Source organism: Salvelinus sp. IW2-2015, linkage group LG30 (assembly GCF_002910315.2).
Source record: "Salvelinus sp. IW2-2015 linkage group LG30, ASM291031v2, whole genome shotgun sequence".
Taxonomy (NCBI): Eukaryota; Metazoa; Chordata; class Actinopteri; order Salmoniformes; family Salmonidae; genus Salvelinus; species Salvelinus sp. IW2-2015.
Genome location: NC_036869.1, coordinates 18,666,122 through 18,690,278, shown reverse-complemented (window position 1 = coordinate 18,690,278; position 24,157 = coordinate 18,666,122). Strand labels below are relative to the sequence as shown.

The 24,157-nt window shown below is 42.4% G+C and overlaps 1 protein-coding gene across 1 annotated transcript; it reads right to left on the bottom strand.

Moving 5' to 3' along the window:
• Positions 1 to 351: 351 nt before the first annotated feature.
• LOC111954930 (glycogen synthase kinase-3 beta) lies at positions 352 to 23,338 on the bottom strand. Its single transcript, XM_023974868.2, has 10 exons — positions 22,938 to 23,338; positions 10,593 to 10,780; positions 10,020 to 10,103; positions 9,725 to 9,835; positions 9,368 to 9,498; positions 6,226 to 6,430; positions 5,913 to 6,008; positions 4,392 to 4,578; positions 4,016 to 4,087; positions 352 to 3,590 (listed from the first exon to the last, which is right to left on the bottom strand). Exons 1-10 carry the CDS (start codon positions 23,110 to 23,112, stop codon positions 3,523 to 3,525), a joined length of 1,317 nt encoding a protein of 438 aa, XP_023830636.1. The 5' UTR covers positions 23,113 to 23,338; the 3' UTR covers positions 352 to 3,522.
• Between the last annotated feature and the right edge of the window lie 819 nt (positions 23,339 to 24,157).

Below are 24,157 nucleotides of genomic sequence, written 5' to 3'. Positions count from 1 at the left end.
CTCTGAGCTTTACAAAAATGATGGCTCTGAATATATACAGCAACAACTCCCCATAGACATTCCTGTATTTTCTAGAATGTTACAATGTTATCCTACTGCTGTATCATCACAAATGCTGTTTTGAGTCTCAATGTGTTCTCTTGATTAACAGATAAGACTGAGTCATCTAATTATTCCTCAGAAAGTAATGTCCAACTGATAGCCCCATTCTCCCTACAACAAGTCTGCTGACATTACAACGGCTCTCCATTTCACCACAGGCTTTCCCCATCATTTAAATAAATTCTGAATAATTAAAAAGTATATTAAGTTAAATGTAGAGAAATACCACACACAAACCAGAAAGTCAGATTAGATTTTTCAGACCTATTTTTCACTTTATTAAATGAGACCATTTCATACAGACAGTTTGGTTCTCTCCCTCCTTCACTCTCCTACCTCATCCCAAAAACACACACCAGTTCTCCTGGCCAGGATGACACAATTGAAACAGGATTGGAATGAAAAATGACTGATCCACGTCACAGAACAGTAAAAGTGACCTCACTTGGTTGCTATACATACACATGTTGATACACACACAACATGGTACTTATAGGATAAACACTAGTAGCCTGATACTGCTGAGATTTAGTTATGCAACCAGCAGCTAGGCAGGTACATAAACACACACTTCCACACACGCTCACGGAAGCACACACAGAAGGGGAGGGGGTTGGTAACTGGCTCGTCGTACTGCAGTCACTGAATTTTGTCCATGGCTGCCATTTTGAAAGCAGCAGAGGTCAGAATTGTCCGTGATGGGCTCAGGCATTGTCAAGGGCGGGAGGCTGGCTGCATCAACCGACCTTGTCGCCATCATGGCCCTCAGGTTTACCCTTCACATTACACTGGGTAAAAAAGGTATTATGGCTCCTCTGCATCCCAACATGGCACTTTCACACACTTGAAATCTTTTTAGGTACCCATTGTAATGAATGGGGGCAAGTCATTGGCCGAATGGTTGTCTGGTAAACTCAACAGCCCACACTCAAATTTCCCTGTCATAGGTCAGTACATATGTGAAACTGGAAAATATTTAGTTGGAATCGTACCAGAGAGTGATTCAATCTTGATAAGTCCAATCAAACACCTTTCCCCATTCAAAAAAGTAACTTGCTTTGAAATACCAATGTGTGGGTGACCAAGTACAGTACATTTGACATAATGCCCACAAAACAGTTAGGTGCCTCAACCTCTCCCTACATGAGAGAACACCAAGTGAGCAATAAATAAAGCAGCGAGATACAGTACAATCGTATGTTGATGGAGGTGCACAACCAGAGAGATGGAGAGAGAGACAATAGGGAGAAGAAGAAAAAAAAAATAGGGGGGTATTTACATCTTAAATCAGGGCATCGAAAACAAATTGTATTTACAGACTTTTGAATGGAAATGAGACCAGTCAGTTACGGACAGCTTCAACAGGTAATGGAAAATAAACGCTAATAAAAATAACGAGGAAAATGAAGAAAAAAAAAGAAAAGTGGGTGTTATTTACAGATGTTCAATAAGATGAGGGGGGCATGGGTTAGGGAGAGAAGCAAATGGAATCCAAAACGATTTGCTACATTTCAAGCAAATCAGTTGGGACTCTGGGCTAGGAAGCAGATGGCTTCAGAGATAAAGGGAGGGAAAATGAGTTATTTAAATCAAATGTCAGCACATGAGGGTTGTTCATACAACGGGGTGGCAGAGGTTGTACAATAGCATAACGCACCTGCACTAGAAAGCATTCAAGTGGTCATTACTGAGAACTGAGCTAAACCTACAACACTGGCTTTTTAAAAACGGTGCAGTTTGAATCGGCGGGTACAATTATTCACATGAACACACAAAAACTCCGCTATTCCCCCACCCTTCAAATTTCTCACGTATTCTCATGAACTCCCACAAGCACATAGCAAAGTACAAGCCTTGTAGGACTACTATGAACTAGCTATCCGCCCTTCTACACCAGTAACAGAGTAAGTCTTCACACAGACCCACCTCGACTCCCATTTCAGAGAATTTATTACAAGGAACTGGGATCATGGTCTGCTTCAAAGTCCAAACTGGAGTCAACTACTCCATATAGGATATATTTATGTCCATATGGCTGAACCCCCATAGTTGATAATTCCTTCGTCCTCTACAATCTAGATGGGTGCCACACTGACAAAGATTCTTACAAGTGTGCTGCGAAAAGTCCACTTTCTTCACTGCAAATTTGAAATGAACATCTCAAAAACACAGCAAGGTTTGTATATCCTTTCAGAAAGCTCCCTCTTTCAAATCAGGAGTTCTGAAGAGTTCATGCTATGAATGGAAAACAAGCGCCAAATTAACCAAAACCAGATTTATTTTTTATTTTTTATCAAACATGTAACCTCACCAGACAATATAATTGATGGTATGCCATTTATTGAAGCCAATAGGAAGGCGACAATTGACTACCGCAGCAGTCTTAATCATCGATAGCACCTTGATTGTCTTCCCATGGAAAGTAAAGGTAGGCTCAGTTTGTGATTGTCAGTGGGAGAGATGCTGCTACATAGATGTGAATCCTGGATCTCTGTCACCACACAAACGCCACCACCCTCACGCTCTGTCAAAACGTTTCCTTTAGGTCCTCAACACACAACATGGGAAATTGCTAGCAAGTACGGCTACCAATTATAACTTGCACTCCTGTTTCAATGTAAAAATTCACAGTGCCTTTTCCGAAGCAAATTAAAAAATAAATACATTTACAAGTAAAAGAAAAAAGCAGCTGTCATTTAATCTCTTTTTAAATATCATTTAAAAGTATAAAACAAAACACAGCCTCTTCATCTCTCCATCTTGCAACCAGCACCATTTTATGCCATTAGAATCATTTGGTCCCATCGTAGACTAACTGGGAAACACCTCAATTGGCTTCTAGAGACAAACTCCTGTTTACTTTGTGTGTGGTGGTGGTGGCAGGAACTCTTCATGAAGTTTTCAGTCAAATAAATAAAACCGAGAAAAAAAGAGGAAAAATAACCTTGATTTAAAAAAAAGTATTATACAGAGGGCCTGTCCCACCTACTGGAGCTTAATGCCACCCCCAACAGCAGGAACATGAGTGTTATAAACAGCCGGAGAGAAAGAGAGCTGGGCCAAAGGAGATGCAGCGAGGGAGTGGGATAACACTTAAGRTGTCGGTACATGAGAAAGTGTGTTCGTGTCTCCAACTCTTAGCCTGTAGTGCTGATCGAGTTTCAATTTCAAGTAACAAAACTACCTTGTCAGCTAATGATACCCTCTAACGCTATAAATGGTTTGTTCAATGTATGTACAGTACAAAAAAGGTATGTTTGTAACCAATGGGGGAAAATAACAAGCAGCGAGGAAGATAGAAGCAATACAGTGTGTGTGTGTGTGTTAGGCTGGCAGACAGAGGTGTGTGTGTGTTAGGCTGGCAGACAGAGGTGTGTGTGTGTGTGTTAGGCTGGCAGACAGAGGGTTTGCAGGGACATTTCAGGTGCTGTTGTTTAGTGATCCGGGTACAGAGCTGTGCTGAGAGGAGCCGGCTAACCCAGAGCCATCTACAAAGGGACAGGGGAAAGAGGAAGTGGTAGAGAAAGTGTTAGGTATATTGAGTGGATACAATACATTGATTTTTCTTATCAGGAATACACTGGAAAAAATTACACAGCTAATTGTAGTAAGAGGATGTGTGTAGTAAGACCTCCTCTAAAACTGATCTGAAAACATTTCCCAGGTTTCCAGTTAGAGGACCTCCTTTAGAATACAAACGTTCTCAATGCAATGACCAGAAACATGACATTATTTTTGCCATCTGTAAAAGCAGCATTAGTCTTACCATCCATGTGGATGTAGCTTAGATGTAGCCAATCACTACTTCATAAAACTAGGTGCAGAAATGGGAATGTGATTGACAGCAACTCTATCTACTGAAGTGACATGTGTAGCCAATGCCTATGTTTGGAGACGGGGGACGGGGTCATACCAGAGGAAGCTGTCTGTGCGCGGGCATGAGGAGGAATGAGGGTGGAGTTCAGTTGGGGCTGGATTGACAGCTCTGGAAGGAGACAAGAGAGGAAATAGCATTAGTTTTACAAGACCAAGGTAATAGCGTTTCAAAATTGGGACAAAGTCTTACAACGCATAGCTATACTACAATACATATTGAAACAAATACTTTCTGAACTTCATATTGTAGATATTCTGCACCTACTTGTAGGAAAGATGCAGAGGTCACAAAACAAAGTTGGGGTCAGGTCCATTTACATTCTTGAATTGAAGTTTCAATTGATTCCCTGAATTTAAACAGAGTCAACCCCTTTCAGGTCACAGACAGTCAGGGGTCAACAAGGTGTACTGACCCGTGGTGCTGAAGTTGAAGAGCAGGGGCAGCTCTCGCCCGCTAGGCAGCCGAGCGTTGGGCGCGCGCAACTCGTCGAAGAAGGCGTGTGCGCAGGCCTCCAGGGGCGAGAAGCGCGTGATCGGGGTGTATTCCAGCAGGCGCGAGCACAGGGCGACGGCCTCCGGAGGGGAGCGAGGCTTAAACACCTGTAAGAGGTGGTACAAGGTAACAGACAACATGAAACAATTATTAAACATAAGACATTACTTGAAAGCCAAAAATAGAATGTTTACATATATATATAAAATACATACATGCATACATACAGTGGGGCAAAAAAGTATTTAGTCAGCCACCAATTGTGCAAGTTCTCCCACTTAAAAAGATGAGGCCTGTATTTTCATCATAGGTACGTACAAAAATCCAGAAAATCACATTGTAGGATTTTTTATGAATTTATTTGCAAACTATGGTGGAAAATAAGTATTTGGTCACCACAAAAGCCAGATTTCTGGCTCTCACAGACTGTAACTTCATTTCTTTAAGAGGCTCCTCTGTCCTCCACTCGTTACCTGTATTATGGGCACCTGTTTGAACTTGTTATCAGTATAAAAGACACCTGTCCACAACCTCAAACAGTCACACTCAAACTCCACTATGGCCAGACCAAAGAGCTGTCAAAGGACACCAGAAACAAAATTGTAGACCTGCACCAGGCTGGGAAGGACTGAATCTTGCAATAGGTAACCAGCTTGGTTTGAAGAAATCAACTGTGGAGCAATTATTAGGAAATGGAAGACATACAAAGACCACTGATAATCTCCCTCGATCTGGGGCTCCACGCAAGATCTCACCCCGTGGGTCAAAATGATCACAAGAAGCGGTGAGCAAAAATCCCAGAACCACACGGGGGGACCTAGTGAATGACCTGCAGAAAGGCTGGGACCAAAGTACAACCTACCATCAGCAAGGGCATTGAAGATGAAACGTGGCTGGGTCCTTCACATGTGGGCTGGGTCTCTTTCCAAACCACACCGCCCGGGCAACGAAGGAGTGGCTTCGTAAGAAGCATTTTCAGGTCCTGCAGTGGCCTAGTCCAGTCCTCCAGATCTCAACCCATAGAAATCTGTGGCCGGGAGTGAAAGCCCTTGTTGCCCAGCAACAGCCCCAAAACATCACTGCTCTAGAGGAGATCTGCATGGAGGAATGGGCCAAAATACTAGCAACAGTGTGTGAAAACCTGTGAAGACTTACAGAAAACATTTGACCTCTGTCATTGCCAACAAAGGTATATAACAAAAGTATTGAGATAAACTTTTGTTATTGACCAAAACTATTTCCCACGCATAATTTGCAAATAAATTCATTAAAAATCCTACAATGTGATTTTCTGGATTTTTTCCCCTCATTTTGTCTGTCATAGTTGAAGTGTACCTATGATGGAAATTACAGGCCTCTCATCTTTTTAATTGGGAGAACTTGCACAATTGGTGGCTGACTAAATACTTTTTTGCCCCACTGTACATACATACACATTTACCTTAGTCCAGGGATGCGCTTTGATCTGGGGGAACTTAAACTCTGTGTAATTGGGGTTCATTTCACGGATCTGTTCACGTGTTGGAGTTCCCAAAACCTGAGTAGCAGACATACAAGTATACAGTTAGTAGTGTACAATGGGTATCATTTGGTTTCTCTCCACATCACTGATTATGATCCAACTTTCCTCCCCCACACACACGTCCTCATAAGCCAAATGTCCTCCAAATGCTGATATGTAATCAGAATGTCAGGTATTTTGTCCCTGTAGTGTAAACCATAAACAAAAACACACACGTTTCCTATTTACTCACCTTGATGATCTCTACTAGCTGGTCCACTCCGCTGTCCCCGGGGAAGATGGGCTGTCCCAGCAGCAGTTCGGCCAGCACGCAGCCCGCCGACCAGATGTCGATGTTGGCCGTGTAGTCGGTGGCGCCGAAGATGAGCTCTGGGGCGCGGTAGTACCGCGAACAGATGTACGACACGTTGGGCTCCCCACGAATCAGCTGCTTAGCACTGCAGGTAGGGGTCAACCGCAGAGGTTAAAGGTTAGACCAGGGGTGCCCAAACTTTTTGGGCCCACGACCCCACTTTGACATCTGAAAACTTGTGACCCCAACAATTAAATTGGGGCTACGGCAGTCAATTGCAAAACATTCAAACAGTATTTCTGATTGTATTCTCAACTCACCATCATATATACTTGTAATGTGGGGCTATGACAATAAATTGCAAATGAGTCTGACAATTTCTCTTATCTCACCAGCACTAATGAGATTGGTGTGCTTGATGCATGTCGCGTCGGAACTTCTCAAAGTCAGAGGGCGTGGTCAACAGTGCGTACCTCCTCTCCCCTGTCACATCCAACCTGGATCGATATTTGTTTTTAATGCAGATGAGAGCACTGAATCAGCGTACCATGAGTTTTAATGCTCGGAGGGAGACGGTACAGTATTCCYWTTGAGTCAGGAACCAAAACTCCTTCATAGTGACCCGTGAATGCGTTGTCTGCAGCATTCGGTCACATGACAGCTCGATCAGCTGTTCGATTTCACTTACTGGCATGTCAACTGAGCCAGGATCACAGTCAAACAGATTTCGCTGATTCGGACACTAGTCTGTAGATTTTTGGGGGGTATTTCCCCTGCGTTCAGTTCGTTCTTTTTCACAAATATGTCTGTTACATGTCAAGGAGACAACAAAGTCTGTTTTTACATCCATTGCGAATGACAACAGTTCCTCTCGCAACTCTAAAAGAAATGATTGCAACACTGCCCCTCGATAACCACCAAGCCTCAGAGTGAAATAGAACAGTCATGCTCTGAAACCGTATTTCCATGTAGTTTACAATTGAAGTCACCTGCTGAATATCTCCAGGTTCTGCGCTCAGCTTTTTTGCGCCAAGTTTGCTCTCGTTGTATCCATTATAGCTCAGTGGGTGTGATGGGGGGGGGGGGGGGGGGGGGGGGGGGGGGGGGGGGGGGGGGGTCACCTTCGGGGTCATGATAGGGGCTGCACCAATATTGTTTGATGTATTAAAATAATTGATTATGTTTATATTGTATTAATAGAAGGGGAAGGGCTATAAGACCCTCCCCCACTACATTTATAGGGTCCTGGACTATAGATTAGCAATATTCACTATAAGGTTTAATATTGTTCCTACTAGTTATTTTCTAGTCTCTGCTTCTTATAAAGAAACGGTCTGASAGATGTGTGAGTTACTGCAGTCAAAACAGGGCGTCTGTGAGAAAGCGCCTCAAGGCTAAAAGAGATTCATAGACACAGAACCCTGCAGGGGAGTGAAAGAGATAAGAGACAAGTCAGACATACCACTACAAAGCAACTTGGGGAGTGGAAAATTACTGTGGAGCCTTTAGAAAACACTGGAACTATTGTCTCTCCTGCAAGTTTGTATAACTGTATGTGCATGGGCTTGGTCTCATGAGTAGAAGGTGTTGACATAGGCAGTTACATCACTAGGGGTTGACTGCAAGSATATTAAAGCAACTTGGACCCTTTCCTATTTTGTAGAACTTACTCGGAAACATGCGTGCTATGTTCCCGTTGTCAACTTCTGTCTGCAATTGCATTAAGAAATGTTTTTGATCGATTTACTTAAAGATTGTCTGATTGCTGATTTCACCAATAAGCAAATGATTGACAAGGAACATACCCCAACCGGTGTATCATACAATGCGTCCATATGGCAGAGGGAGACATTTCCCACAATCTAAGGGAGCTCTGGTAGATTTTGAACTTATAGATTTGAATAATTTTCATTTAGATTTTTAAGGTTAACCACAAAGATTGAGACAAAGACGAGATATATATATATTTTTTTTTTTACAAGGATTTGGGAAATTCTCCCGCGACCCCATTTTCATATCAGGCGACCCGAGTATTCTAAAATAAATCTAGTTTAAGCTAATACAGTCTAAGCTGAGTCTAGGTTATGCTAAGACAGTGTTCTCTTACAATACTTCAATCTCTAACCACTGCAACAGTTGTCACTGGTAAGAAAAGCATTAGATGCTTAGCAGTAGAGGCAAACACTCAGCCATGCAGGTCTAACCATGTGGTATGGGATTATACACGGCTCTTTGGTGCCTCCTTGAGACCTGTCTCTTATACACATCTAGATGTGTATAAGAGACAGGTATTATAATGTATATATATTTGTTTATATATATTTTTTTTTACAAGGATTTGGGAAATTCTCCCGCGACCCCATTTTCATATCAGGCGACCCGAGTATTCTAAAATAAATCTAGTTTAAGCTAATACAGTCTAAGCTGAGTCTAGGTTATGCTAAGACAGTGTTCTCTTACAATACTTCAATCTCTAACCACTGCAACAGTTGTCACTGGTAAGAAAATCAGATGCTTAGCAGTAGAGGCAAACACTCAGCCATGCAGGTCTAACCATGTGGTATGGGATTATACACGGCTCTTTGGTGCCTCCTTGAGACCACCTGACCACACTACCCTTTGATGTTTAGCAAAAACTAAGGTATACAGCCCTAGATAAACCAATGATCGAGGKGTGGGTCTCCCACGTCTCAGTGTATTTTTTATATATACCGAAGTAAATATCTCAGTGCGATTTCTACTTATTGATTTACAATTAAGAAGCTCAGTGTATACTTTTTATAGAAAGCAGCCCTGCATTTGTCTGCACAGTAACAGAAATGGATGTACTATGGGGAAAATACACATGAAAAGGGTGTGAGTAGGTAACTGTAACTAAGGACAACTGGATCAGTGTTGCATAGCCCCATTCAAGGGAGGGCATAGATCCATTTCACATTCTGTCTGGTTGAGCCCATTTATTCAACCCATTCAGTCAGAACACATAAGACCCAAGTTTACTTCAATACTAGGTACCAGTCAGTCATATTGGCTCAATAGCACATTAACACACKGTGTGGAGGGAAATATCTGACCAGCTTACCTCCCAAAGTCACAGAGCTTTAGGATGGCCGTTTCAGGGTCCACCAACAGGTTCTGGGGTTTGATGTCTCGGTGGCAGACACCCTGGGAATGGATATAGGCCARGCTGCGAAACAACTGGTACATGTACACCTGAGAAGAGACAAAATGGCCGACATAAACCAATTAGAACTATAAACAAATCAATAAGAGGGAGTCATTCTGTGTCAATGCCAAGCCTGTCTGGGAGAGTAAACAAAAAAAGGATAGTTCATAATTGAATGACATACTGGACAATCAAAGTCCAATGAACAGACGCTGAGGCAAGCAAAAGTGGGACAACGAAAGAGAGCAAGTGAAAGAGGGCGAGAGAGTTTACCTTGACGTAAATGATAGGAATGATGCTTTTGGCCTTGTTGAAATGCCGGGCCACCCTGTACACGGTCTCCGGGACAAAGTCCAGCACCAGGTTGAGATACACCTCATCCTTCTGTATAGGGGGAAGAGAACTGAAAATCACTATATGACTACACTAAATCATAACTCCATACGTCCTCAGATTATTCTTGTACAATGAAAAAGCGCTTTACAAATGTAACAAACTTTGTAGTGGGAAGAATGAGGAAACACAGTTCAGGTGCTCAGTGTGCCAAAAACAATGGATGGCAACCTACCTTTTCACCACTAGAGTAGAAGAAGTAGCGTAGCCTCACGATATTGCAGTGGTCCAACTTTCGCATGATCTGTAGCTCTCGGTTCTACATAGGAAAGTTATTCAACAAAGAATAGTGGGAAATGTCAAGGGTTTCGGATTGATCTGTAAGCGCATGGATCTTTGGTATGCGCGTGATACGTGTTTGTTCAAGTACGTGTACATTTCTGTCACCTAAAAAAATAAAAATAAACTTAGGCTACAATACCAATTTTCTCCCACAAACTAATATGGAAATGTTCCTTGTAAAATTACAAAGCGGTGTCCTGTATTCAGACAAACAAGTAGCTACTCATAACATTAGTGGGAATTTACAAGACCAATCCAAAAATGGATATTCATATCACTATCGTGTTAAACAAATTAGTGTTGTCACGACAAGACAATTTTAGATGGCAAAACCCCCTAAGAAAACTCCGCATTACGGTCCATTAAAAAAACAGCTTTCTATAAATGATTATGTGCTATAGCTTGGAAAAACAAATATGACTCTGGGAGACACGAAGCCTGGCCATCAAGAGAATGGCCTCCATACCTTGAACCTCTTATCCTGCAGCACTTTCTTAATGGCCACCATCTCCTGGCTGTCGATGAGGCGCGCCTGGTACACCACACCAAAGGAGCCATTCCCGATCACCTTGATGTCCGTGTAGGACACCTCCTGTGGTCGGTCGGGACCCTGCCCAGATGTGGCCACCACCGTAGTCACCTTCCCACTGTCCCCTGGGAAACAACGATAAGTTGGGTCAACGAAATAGTTGTCTTTTCAGAWTTGAAATGGAGAGGTGATCAGTGGTGTTCATTAAGTACGAAACTGAAGAAAACGGGAAGGTAGGCCTATTATCTGAACAATAAGAAATGCTGTTTTACTATGGTGTGACAATGAACAAGGACATTTAATACAGCTCATTCTGAAAGTATTCAACCCCTTGACTTTTTCCACATTGTTATATTATAGCCTTGTTCCGAAATTGATTAAATAAATGTATCCTCACACACAAAGCAAAAACAGTTTTTTTTTTCTTTCTTTTTTTTTTATTTTTTTTTTTTTAAATGTTGGCAAATTTATAAAAACTTTAACTTTACATAAGTATTCAGACCCTTTGCCATGAGACTCGAAATGAAGTTCAGGCTCATCTTGTTTCCATTGATCATCCATGAAATGTTTCTACAACTTAATYGAAGTCCACCTGTGGTAAATTCAATTGATTGRACATGATTTGGAAAGGCACACACCTGTCTATAGAAGGTCCCACAGTTGACAGTGCATATCAGAGCAAAAACCAAACCATAAGATCGAAGGAATTGTCCGTAGAGCTCCGAGACAGGATTGTGTCGAGGCACAGATCTGGGGAAGGGTACCAAACAAAATKTCTGCAGCATTGAAGGTCCAAGAACACAGTGGTCTCCATCATTCTTAAATGGAAGAAGTTTGTAACCACCAAGACTCTTCCTAGAGCTGGCCAACCGACCAAACTGAGCAATCGGGGGAGAAGGGCCTTGGTCAGGGAGGTGACCAAGAACCCAATGGTCACTCTGGTGAAATGCTGCAGAGCTCTGTCAATCAGGCCTTTATGGAAGCATGTCCAGACGGAAGCCACTCCTCAGTAAAAGACATATGACAGCCCACTTGGAGTTGCCAAAAAACAACTAAAGGACTCTAAGACCATGAGAAACAAGATTCTCTGGTCTGATGAAACCAAGATTGAACTCTTTGGCCTGAATGCCAAGAGTAGTGTCTGGAGTAAACCTGGCACCATCCATACGGTGAAGCATGTTGGTTGCAGCATCAAGCTGTGGGAGATGTTTTTCAGTGGCAGGGACTGGGAAACTTTTCAGGATCGAGGGAAAGATGAACAGAGCAAAGTACATAGACATCCTTGATGAAAACCTGCTCCAGAGTGCTCGGGACCTCAGACTTGAGCAAAGGTTCACCTTCCAACAGAACAACGACGCTACGCACACAGCCAAGACAAGACAGGAGTGGCTTCAGGACAAGTCTCTGAATGTCCCTGAGTGGCCCAACCAGAGCCCAAACATCTCTGGAGAGACCTGAAAATAACTGCGCAGCGACACTCCCCATCCAACCTGACAGAGCTTGAGAGGATCTGCAGAGGTCGTCACCAAATACAGGTGTGCCAATCTTGTATCGTCATACCCAAAAAGACAAGGCTGTAATCGCTGCCAAAGGTGCGTCAACAAAGTACTGAGTAAAGGGTCTGAATACTTATGTAAATGTGATATTTCCGTTTTTTATTTAAATATGCAAGAACTTCTGATAGCCTGTTTTTGCTTTGTCATTATCGGGGTATTGTGTGTAGATTGATGGGGGGGGGGGGCTATTTCATCCATTTTAGAATAAGGCCATAAAATGTGGGAAAAGTCATGGGGTCTGAATACTTTTTTTTTTATAAATGTGCAAACATTTATAAAAACAGTTTTGCTTTGTCATTATGGAGTATTGTGTGTTTGATGAGAATTATAATTGAATACATTTTAGAATAAAGCTTTAACGTAACAAAATGTGCAAGTCAAGGGGTCTGAATGCACTGTATATGGTTCATTCCTATAGTTACTGTATCATGAAAGGTGGTCTTTTGAATGAATGTACGGCTATTGTGGATAACATTAGTGACCTAGTTTAACATTGTGACGTAAACAAGGGCTCAAGTGATAATAGGCCTTTACATTTCCAAAACAGGCAGCACGCAGAGAACAGAACTGCTCAGCATAGAAAATAGCCCTACAGGGTCCTGTTAAAGAGAACATGTTTTAAGCTGAGTGAAATACTATCTAGACTTGTCCAATAAGATTGTTTGGTGTTGCAAAGATTGTTGCGCCAATGTCCTACTGAAMAGAATCCAGGGCTCGAGTTATTAACTACCTCGTGGTTGTTTAACCACTATAGTAACCGCCTGCCTTGTCGGAAGACGAGACAAATACATGCTTTACTGTAAAATCCAATATCCCTATTCCAGGGCTATTTGTGCTCCTTTGAACATCATTTGACCTAAGGAACACAAGACTTGCGATTATCCAATAGGCCCATCCTCGAGCTCATCTATCACACTTGAACGCAAACAAGTGTTTGGTGGCCTGGATCAGAGAGTTCTCTGAGGCAGGCATACCTTCATGTGAGGTTCATTTCCTGTATGGAGGACAGAACAGGGCCAGATGGCTGGAATTGAACTGGAGACCTTTGCACTGAGAATGACCCTGCTCCAACATGCTGACCACACCGCTTGCGTTGCAAAATAAATGTACACATACATATCATCTAAACTCCTTGCGTCTGTAGCCAGGCGCTAAAATAGAACTTGGTCCTAATTGCTTTTTAGGAGCATATACCCATGTGGGTGATTGAAAGATGAACACTTGTACATTTGGTGGTGGTAATGCACCTTAAAGTTGGTTGCCAACCGACATAAAATTCCTCAGGACTACTAGAAACTATTAGTTTCCCCTTTTATCGGTGGATTAAATGTCRGAGAAGAGAACACACGATTGTGTGACTCAAAATGGGTCAAAATTCTACAAAGATAAAGAAAAAGACTTTATGCATTTCAGGTAAAATAACAACTCAATGTTCATATCCCAGGTTAAATGAGCTAGCAATAGCAAGCTGCTGTCCACATTTTTGCTCAATGTTTCACCAAGATTGAYTTATACCATGAGGTTTGAGGTCAAATTTATATCAAACATAATACGGAATGGCTGCAGATCCTTTTTCCCTTGTACTAAAGATCTCGAAGCTTCTGCGCATGCGTGTATTCTCTACTTTRCGAACAGTCTCTGCTCTATTCGTAGCGAACAGGCTACTCTGGCGAATGGTCATTTAACAAAGATAWATCAAAGCTGAATCAATGTCCGCAAGATCACAATGACAGTATTCTACATAACAGAACTTCATATAATAGTATCGTATGACCAGTGCTTTACTTGGGCCGGAGCGGTTTGGAGCGCCGTACTGGCACCTCGAATTTTTGCGGAATTTGGGGGAAATAAAGTAGCCTATCTATTCTGGCCCAAGTTAACACAGTCAAAAATGGTTKATCAAAGCGGAAATGCGGAGGGATCTGCATTGAATAGCAATCGAATGAGGGCATACATTTCCTGATTCCGCTTTGTTCATGTTTATTTGCCACTAGTCTGAATCTGCGTAACAGTAGGCAGTTCGAGATTGCGCAGATTGAAAATGTGCCAGSCTGAATGCGCGTGATGCGCTGTTCCAAATGGTCAAATTAGGGGGTTTATTTGGGTTTAAGGTCATGAAAGTTTGTTTCATAATTTGTATGTAATTAATTTAATTAATGAAGGCACACATACATRTTATCAATCACTTAATCTAAATAATCAGCAATCATCGGAATGACCCGTAAGTGTGTGTGTGTGCCAGTGGGCTGTTGCCAGAGGAGAGAGAGCGTGACATTTCAGCAGCAGGTATAAAATAATGACAGACTAACTAGACAGCCATTTCAAAACTTGTAGCATTTCTCGCTAGTTAACTATAGCCAACTAAGCATTAATGTCGTTGTCGCCTTCCCACTGGCAATAGCCTAAATAAATCTGCAACGTTGGAATGCTGAAATTCTCCTCTATTAAACAGCATCCATGTAATTGCAACAASTTTCAAAATATTTTAAGAAYAGCCTAAATGACAAATAACTTGCTGTGCATAGATACATTCATATTTTAGCCTTATATAAAACATGTCTAGTTAGATACCTTGCTTTGAAGTAGCCTACTTTATCCATTTGATCCCTGATTAATTGAATGAGGGAATACTTTTATAAAGACAAAAAGTATTTGGTTGTAATGTTGCAATATTTTATATCAAGGGTGGCAAACATCCTCCTTTTTGTTCACTTTGTAGCCTAAACAACAGCTCAACAGGACCTTGATAAGCAGACCTGGGTGTTTCAGGGCCAGATCAAAAGCCAAGCCTGCACACCCAGGAGCTCTCCAAATGGAGGTATGACCACATGTTAAAAACATGTGACTAACAGTGCAGTTCTACTTTGTGGGGGGTTAAGTGCCTTGATCAAGGGCACAACGGCAGGAGATGGTAGGCCTACATGGGATCAGGCACAGCAGCCTTCGTGTCAACGCTTACTTTTCCCATGTAGGCTATAATAATAGTCATGACAATTTGGTTAAAAAAAGTCAAGTCATGGAAAATGTTTTTTTGAACCCTTAACAGTAAATAATCAGGAAGTCTATAGCATAACGTAATTTGTGAACATAGTCTAATGGACAGACTAGGAAAAAGACTGCTCCTGCACTTCTTTCATCAAGTCAAGCACTGAGTAAGAAGTTACTGCAAGACAAMAACACAGCCTTTCTCTCATGTGGCAAAAACTCAACAGCGGGTAGGTAGCCAAGGCCTACTTCTACGCGTAATCAGGTGCGTGTTCTTACTCAAGACTGACAGGAGCGCTTCAAACAAAAGACAAGGAATAAATTGACAACTCGTAAATGGAATAAAATAAACCAAAACTTCACAAGCGTAGCCTAGGTTGTGCGCTCTGCAAACAACGTGTCCACTCCCATGACAACGGTAACTAACAATATATTGAATGCATTAACAGAAATTCCCGTAAACAAACATTGTAGATTAGAAATTATGGGAATTAAATGGTAGGCTAAATGTACTAGTGGTGTGCCTATGCAATGGAGTAGTCCACTCAGACAGGTGTCTCGTGTGCCATACATTTTTTGTATACATTTGCTGCTCGACTAAAAAAAAGAAATCTTGGTCGACCAACTGCCTATTGATCAAACAATCGACTAAATGGGGTCAGCCCTACCTACCACTCAAGAGATTATCAGTGTTGCGACAATGGCTTGTGACTATGAAGCACCGGTTGCCCCCAGATTCAGGGCTAGCAGTGCCCACTTCAAATATTCAGATGTGTATAAAAACAGTTCAATACCGCTGGGATGCTAATCGAAGACACATAACCTGAAGCCAGATGCAGTACACTCCATCTTCGACTATTCAGGGTACAGTGTTTGAAACACTGATGGACCGGCAACCAATACGAGAAGGGTGCAAATTGCAGCATGCAAATCAGGGTGTTCCTGCATATRGGCATTCTTCCATCTGCAGGAACCCCTCTAAACTTCTATTAGTTCATTTTTAAGCTAGGACAGGCACGAGTTGGGGCGCTCCAGTACAGTAGGTAGCGTTAATGCATTAACGGATGCCAGCCGCCGATAAACCCCACAGAAGAAGGGGGAGGCAACAACGGTAGCTAGCTAGYCGTGCACCGGTAAACAGTGTTCTGTCGGGGACTGTTTTCCAGCAGTTCTGTTAACTTCTTATGGATGGGGGGCAGTATTGAGTAGCTTGGATGAATAAGGTGCCCAGAGTAAACTGCCTGCTACTCAGGCCCAGAAGCTAAGATATGCATATTATTAGTATATTTGATAGAAAACACTCTGAAGTTTCTAAAACTGTTTGAATGACGTCTGTGAGTATAACAGAACTCATATGACAGGCAAAAACCTGAGAAAAAATCCTACCAGGAAGTGGGAAATCTGAGGTTTGTAGGTTTTCAAGTCTTTGCCTATCCAAGATAGTGTAAATTTGGTCCGATTGCACTTCCTAAGGCTTCCACTTGATTTCAACAGTCGTTAGAACCTTGTTTCAGGCTTCTACTGTGATGGGGGAGCAAATAAGAGCTGTTTGACTAAGAGGTCTGGCAGAATTCCATGAGCTAAATCATGCGCGTGGCTGTGAGCGAGCTGCGTTCCTTTTCATTTCTAAAGACAAAGGAATTGTCCAGTTGAAACATTATTGAAGATTTATGTTGAAAACATCCTAAAGATTGATTCTATACATCGTTTGACATGTTTCTACGAACTGTAATATAACTTTTTTGACTTTGTCTGGACGAAGTGCCTGCGCCTCGTGAATTTGGATTTGTGAACTAAACGTGAACAAAAATGAGGTATTTGGACATAAATGATGGACGATATCAAGCAAAACAAACATTTATTGTGGAACTGGGATTCCTGGGAGTGCATTCTAATGAAGATCATCAAAGTTAAGTGAATATTTATAATGCTATTTCTGACTTCTGTTGACTCCACAACATGGCGGGTATCTGTATGGCTTGTTTTGGTGCCTGAGCGCTGTACTCAGATTATTGCATTRTGCTTTTTCCGTAAAGCTTTTTTGAAATCTGACACAGCGGYTGCATTAAGGAGAAATATATCTTTAACGACGGTGAGGGCGGGGGGGAATCAATGGGAYAGAATGGGCCTGGTCATCCCCTCCGGCGCCAAATTCCAGACATTTRTATGAAGAGGAGAAGCCTTTACAGAAGTCGAAGAGCCAGATGCCTGGCGAGACAGTGCCGGTGAGTGGATAATCCGCCTTTACCCTTCGTTCTACTGGCGAAAGTGAAATCACTGGACAATAAACTGGATGAGCTCCGTTCGAGACTATCCTATCAAYGGGATATTAAAAACGAATATTCTGTTTCACAGAGTCGTGGCTGAACAAGGACAATATACATTTAGCTGGGTTTTCCGTGCATCGGCAAGACAGAACAGCAGCCTCTGGTAAGATCGGGGTGTGGTGGGTGTCTGTCAACAGCTGGTGCGATCTCTAATATTAAGGAAGGTTTTGCTCGCCTAAGTTAGAGTGCCTCATGATATGCTGTAGACCACAKTAGCAAGAGASTTTATCAATATTCTTTGTAGTTGTCTACTTACCACCAAAAACCGATGCTGGCACAAAGACCGCACTCAACGAGCTGTATAAGGCCATAAGCAAACAAGAAAATGGTCAACCAGAGGCGGCACTGCTGAATGTAGGAAAATGTAAATCCGTTTWACCAAATTTCTACCAGCATGTCACGTGCTCAAAAAAATAACTCTAGATCACCTTAACACACAACTTGCACAAAGCTCTCCCTCCAAGTCAGACCTATCCTCCCGACTCCTGCTTACAAGCAAAACTCACAGGAAGTACCAGTGATCTGATGAAGCGGATGCTAAGCTACAGGACTGTCGCTAGCACAGCCTGGAATATGTTCCAGGTTTCATCCCATGGCATTGAGGAGTATACCACATCAGTCATCGGCGTCATTGTTTTTTATCCTCCACAATTTCGTGGTACAGTCCTGTAAATCCCATACAGACTCGGGAGAGGCGAAGTTCGAGAGCCATGCGTCCTCCGAAACACGACCTAACCACTGCTTCTTGACACAATGCCCGCTTAACCTGGAAGCCAGCCACACCAATGTGTCAGAGGAAACACAGTACACTTGGCGACCGTGCGACCGTGTCAGCGTGCACGCGCCCGACCCGCCACAGGGGTCACTAGAGCGCAATGGGACAAGGACATCAATGCAGGCCAAACACTCCCCTAACTCGATGACGCTGGGCCAATTGTGCGCCGCCCTATGGGTCTTACGGTCGTGGCCGGCTGCGACAGAGCCTGGACTCGAACTAGGATCTCTAGTGGCACAGCAGGCAACTGCAATGCAGTGCCTTAGACCACTGCGCCACTTGGGAGGCCAGCTTCATTAATAAGTGCATCGACGATGTTGTCCCCAGTGACCGTACGTACATATCTCAACCAGAAGCCATGGATTACAGGCAACATCCGCACTGAACTAAAGGCTAGAGCTGATGCTTTCAAGGAGCGGGACACTAATCCGGACGTTTTAAGAAATCCTGCAACACCCTCAGACGAACCATCAAACAGGCAAAGTGTCAATACAGCACTAATATCCAATCCTACTACACTGGCTCTGAGAGACATGCCCACATGCACCAACGCCCCGAATTGCAGGCTGCAGTTTCACACCAGAGGCCAATACAGCAACGAGCAACTCTGTTCGATGTGGGAAGAGAGCGTGAAGACGTACTAGCCAGTTAGTGGAAAGAGGTAAGGTCCACAGCCCACCTGTCGCTAGATGTAAGAAAGATTATAGCTAAATAACTGATGCTGTTTTCATGCTCACATTCGTTACAAATCAAGTTATCAAACAGAAAGAGCAAGATTTGCTCTTATAGCASCTAGCTCGCGGCAGTATTATTAGCTGGGTCGATGCTAGTCACTGCAATTCTATAGCCCAGCTGTCCATATAGCACACACTATTMAAAAAATAAATAAAAAAAGACTGCCACGGTGGAGGATGAATGGCACTGTGTGTCTTGTTTACACTGAAAACTCCTGCTGCAATGTAGTAGGATTTCAAATAGTCTAGATCAATCAGCCCAGAGTTGATTTCACCACTGAAATTTCATTTCACCAAAATGCTTTGACCTCAAGATTCATAATTCTCACCATGCAATTGTTTTGTACATTAGAAGCTACTAAGCCCCAGCTAGGCTATAGCCTACACTATTGCAGCTAACCCCACATTTCTTATCTTCTYTCTCAACTGCCTGAGGGGACCCTCTACCTGACTGTATGAGGCCACCCCCTCCCACCTTGCTTGGAGCCTGTCCTTTGTCCTGCCCTTCTGCCACCTTATTTCAAATGTGTTCAGAAGTTATTTTGTACAATGATCATCTTTGATTGTTTTACGCCATTGATGTGATTGTAACCCATTAGCTACCCCCAAGTGGTGACCTGGGATAACCTCACCCTTGAGACCACACCTAAGTGTTTAATTCTTTTCCATAACTTACACAATGATCAAGGCTCTACGCTGAAACATGTGTTTTCTGTGGTCTATACATAATAAAGACCTTTAGACTTAAAAAAAAACAAGACTGGACCTTGGATTCCTCAAACCATTCAACACTCGTGTTGGCCTGTGCCATGTCATGTGCTTGTTTGACATGACAATACTATCACGTGATAAGATTTCAGTGTTCCACAAATAAACAATGTTTACTTAGTTGCATTTTCTATCAGTTATAACAGTACTCCAATCAACTAGAATAACAGGACTAAATATACTCAATTTAGTTTAAGGTAGGTTTCAACATGGCTATTTACCTAATTCAACACACTTAACTGCTGACAAACGGTATTAGAGACATCTAAACTCTGAGGGGAAATATGGTGTGCTCCCTAAGAAATATACAGGGGAAAATACAATAAACCGTGACATGGAACGCAAGTTACTGTTCAATAACGCACACGAAAGGAACCACTAATTTAACAGTCAGGAGTGCCAATAACTTATGCCACGTTCAAAACAACTGGGAACTCTGAAATCTCAGACTTCCAAGCATTCAAAACAACTGGGAACTCCAGGGGAAAAAGAAAAAAAGCTCAGACTTGGAAAAATCGTTTAACGGTCATCCAACTCAGAATTCTAAGTCRGAAACTCAGGCATCTTTCTGACCTGAAGAACACTGATGTCATGCCTTCACCTTATTCCCTCCCCAGAGTTCCCAGTAGTCTTCAAAGCACCATTAGTTCTTTACAATAACTATGAACTTGTTCTGGCACGCACCAGGAACGTGAGTAGAAGGTACACACGTGTGTACTGTGTGGGAGAGATGTCATACATAAAATGAGAACAGCTTGAGAGAGGCAGCCTTTCATACACACTCTATAGGGAACAAATTGGTGGTGGTGGAATAATTGAAACTACATAAGACATTTTGCATGGAGAAATTCAAAAAGCCATTGTTATTCATTACACAATTTACTACAGTAAAGAAAATGTAATGTAGGCTGCATGAGCACGTCAAATGTTTCTATCCATTTGGGCTCCCGAATGGTGCAGCGATCTTGGAATGGATGCAAGGTAGCCTACTAATAATAGGCATTGAAAGTGGGTTGCAACGCAATCTGTAAAATGTCAAACGCACCTGTCAATACAGTAGCCAGCAGTCACCTCCCTGACCAAGGCCCTTCTCCCCCGATTGCTCAGTTTGGCCGGGCGGCCAGCTTTAAGTCTTGGTGGTTCCAAACTTCTTACATTTAAGAATGATGGAGGCCACTGTGTTCTTGGGGATCTTCAATGCTGCAKWAATGTTTTGGTACCCTTCCCCAGATCTGTGCCTSRMMMMAWYCYKKYYYSGRRSYYYWMSGRMMAWTTYYTYSRMCYYMWKRSYTTWWTTTTTYYYYKRMMWKSMMYKKYMAMYKKKGRAMCYTWYWRYAGACAGGTGTGTGCCTTTMCWAATCATGTCCAATCAATCAAGTTGCAGAAACATGTCAAGGAGGATCAACGGAAACAGGATGCACCTGAGCTCAATTTCTAGTCTCATAGCAAAGGRTCTGAATACTTATGTAAATAAGGTATTTGTTTAATTTTTATTAAATTTGCAAACATTTCTAAAAACCTGTTTTTGCTTTGTCATTATCTGATATTGTGTGTTGATTGATGAGGATGTGGAAAAAGGGYCTGAATACCTTCTGAATGCACTGTATGAGAACAAGATATTGTTTCAGCTCATCTTTAACACTATCTGGCCTAAAATTCACTCACTGCAAATCATTCAAAACACTGTAGGCTACTTCGAAGCAACATTATAACTCAAGAATTTCTAATTGTATATCCCCATCAAACTGACGTTTCACCAGTAAAACCTGAAAAATCACCATTTACGATTGACAGTGAGAAATGTGAAGGGGACCACAAAAATGTGTTTGTGAAGTAGAGGTAAAAGAAACAYGGGCAGAACGTGATCTGCAYATACGCAGAAGCTTCGGGACTTTTAGTCATGGGGGRAAAAAGTCCGGAAAAAGTCGGCACACATAATATACTCTACATGACTAACATGGACCATCATGATGGACCATCATGGTGGATAAAGCCATCCAATGCCAATTTGCATTACAAGGGAGAAATTGTAACCATGTTCTATGAAACAAAAACATTTGTAAACTATGCATGGACGTTGTTGATGTGCTATGTAAGCAAGTATTTCAGATTGTCATCTACTAGTCCACTTTGAGAATTATTAGCTAGCTAACATATTATACAGCTGGCTCGGTTACATGTTTCGTCACTTTATAACAAGTTCTTTATCACCTGTTAATTAACGGTCAATGTATAGAGGGCTCTTTCAAGGCTGGTTGCTTGTCTGGGCTACTGGATAGATAAGTATCCACTATTGACTTAATTTGAACAATAGATAAGGGTGCTCTTAACATAAATCTGTGTTGGAAACGCAAAGCTAGTTATCTGGCTACAAGTAGCTTAGTCAACCGTTATGAACAAATAAATTAGGCTACCTAGCCTTAGCGTATAGTACCAACTGACAGCTAACGCTARCCTGTAGTTTGTTGTGCCAGTTAACGCGTTAGCTAGTTCAAACAACTATTTATCTTTAACTATCGCTAACTCGTTTGCTTGGTAACATGTACAAACGGTGTGTAAGTAACGTTAGCATAGTTACAGTAGCTAAATAGCTAACTAGCGAAACTAGATCGAATCCCCTTGTAAACTAGCTGGTAACTAACGKTAGTCACCTAAAACCTATATTAGACGCTAGCTAGCTAACGTTATCTGCTCTAGCTACTGGTTACAAGTTAGCTAGCATGTCTTAGCACACGTAGTTAAGGTTGTTTGCGTTGYTTATGCTTTCTTTATATTTAGCTAACTAGCTAGTTACGGTACCTCGATGTCATTAACTAGCTAATATAACTAACCTAGACAGYTGCCTAGTTAAAAAAGCTAAATAAGGTTAGCTAACTAACGCGAAATGTCTTGATTTTTGGCGTTGGTTAGCAAGTTAACTAGTTTGCTAACTGACACGTTAGCCGTTTAGCTACTCAAGGCAGTTAGCTAACTAGCGAGTTAACTAACTTGCTTTTTCAAACTAACGTTACAACAATGTTCGCCGTGGAAATCGTGCACAACTGTCCACACTAGCTACAACATTGGACACTGGACTGCAATGCGTGTCTTTTAATCATCCAAGACAGTCTTTTTCATAAAATACATAATAAACCTACTGGACAGCTTTAAATTCGAGCATCCAGACGAACTGCTCCCCGAGGCCTGCGGGACCCCGGTCTTTCCTGTGCTGCTCCCCACGGCAGCGGCTGATCCAGTGGATGCTGCAGTGGCTCCGGGAACACCTTGTGGCTCAGCAAACGAGCTAGTTCTGGGCCGCCCGCTGCCGCTCATATCTCTGTGCAAGGGTAGCGGGCGGGGGGCTAGGGATTCACAATTTATAGCCAAGTGAGTTTAAATGTTGCCTGTTTTGACTGCAAATGCAATAATCATTGAAAGACAGACAGAATTGACACCGTTCAGATGAGTCCTCCCTTGCACTGCCTGTCTGAGCTCGTAGATCGTATAAAACTGACAGATTACATTTCCTCCTGGGAAATGAAGTTCGACGTGGCTGCTGCTTCCCGTGTCTTTGAAAATGCCTATAGAACTACACTGCTAAAATAACGTTGCGTTTCACCAGAGGTGGCGCTCCGTCTKGGATTTCTACCGTGACTGTAATAATGATGTGTACCCAAAAGGGAGAACAGACATGAAAACTACAAATCCAATAATGTTTTAGATTAGAGGAGAGAAAAAGTAAGAATTCCACATAAAAATAATGGCGAGTGCAATCTGGAATCCTTGGGATGTCCGCACCCTGACCCAAACTCATAACCTAACCTTAACCCTTACCTAACCGTAACCATTTTACATTTTAATGGGGTAGGGACGTCCCAAGGGTTCGGTATAGCACACACCTACAAATAATCCTTAAACTTTCTTTCAAGCGCCTTCACATGCCTCTGGTGGCCTCACAGCAGTTGTCTCCCACTTCTGACACCATTGTAGCAAATCCAGGGCGGTTCCTGACCGGGCCTCGAACCCGGGTGTCTGGTTCCCGAGGAATGCACACAATTCACAACAATGTTGTCAGAGGTGGCAAGTGACTCAAATGTAGTGCCTGATGTCAATTAATGGATGATGCAAAAAGTGTCAYCCAGGTACCTGAATGGTCTGGTACACCAACTGTAGTTTTGGATTAACGATCGTGAGATTATGAGTTCATATCGCCACCTGCCATGGCAGGAAGGATCTTGACATTGTAATTCCAGGTAATCCCACTTTAAGATGACTGATGGCACAGGTGTGAGATGTCTACTTGTGTATGGAAAATCAATTAACAAAGGGCAAAGGGAATCTCAAAATACTGGTGATTTCACTTTGTGGAAGCAACCAC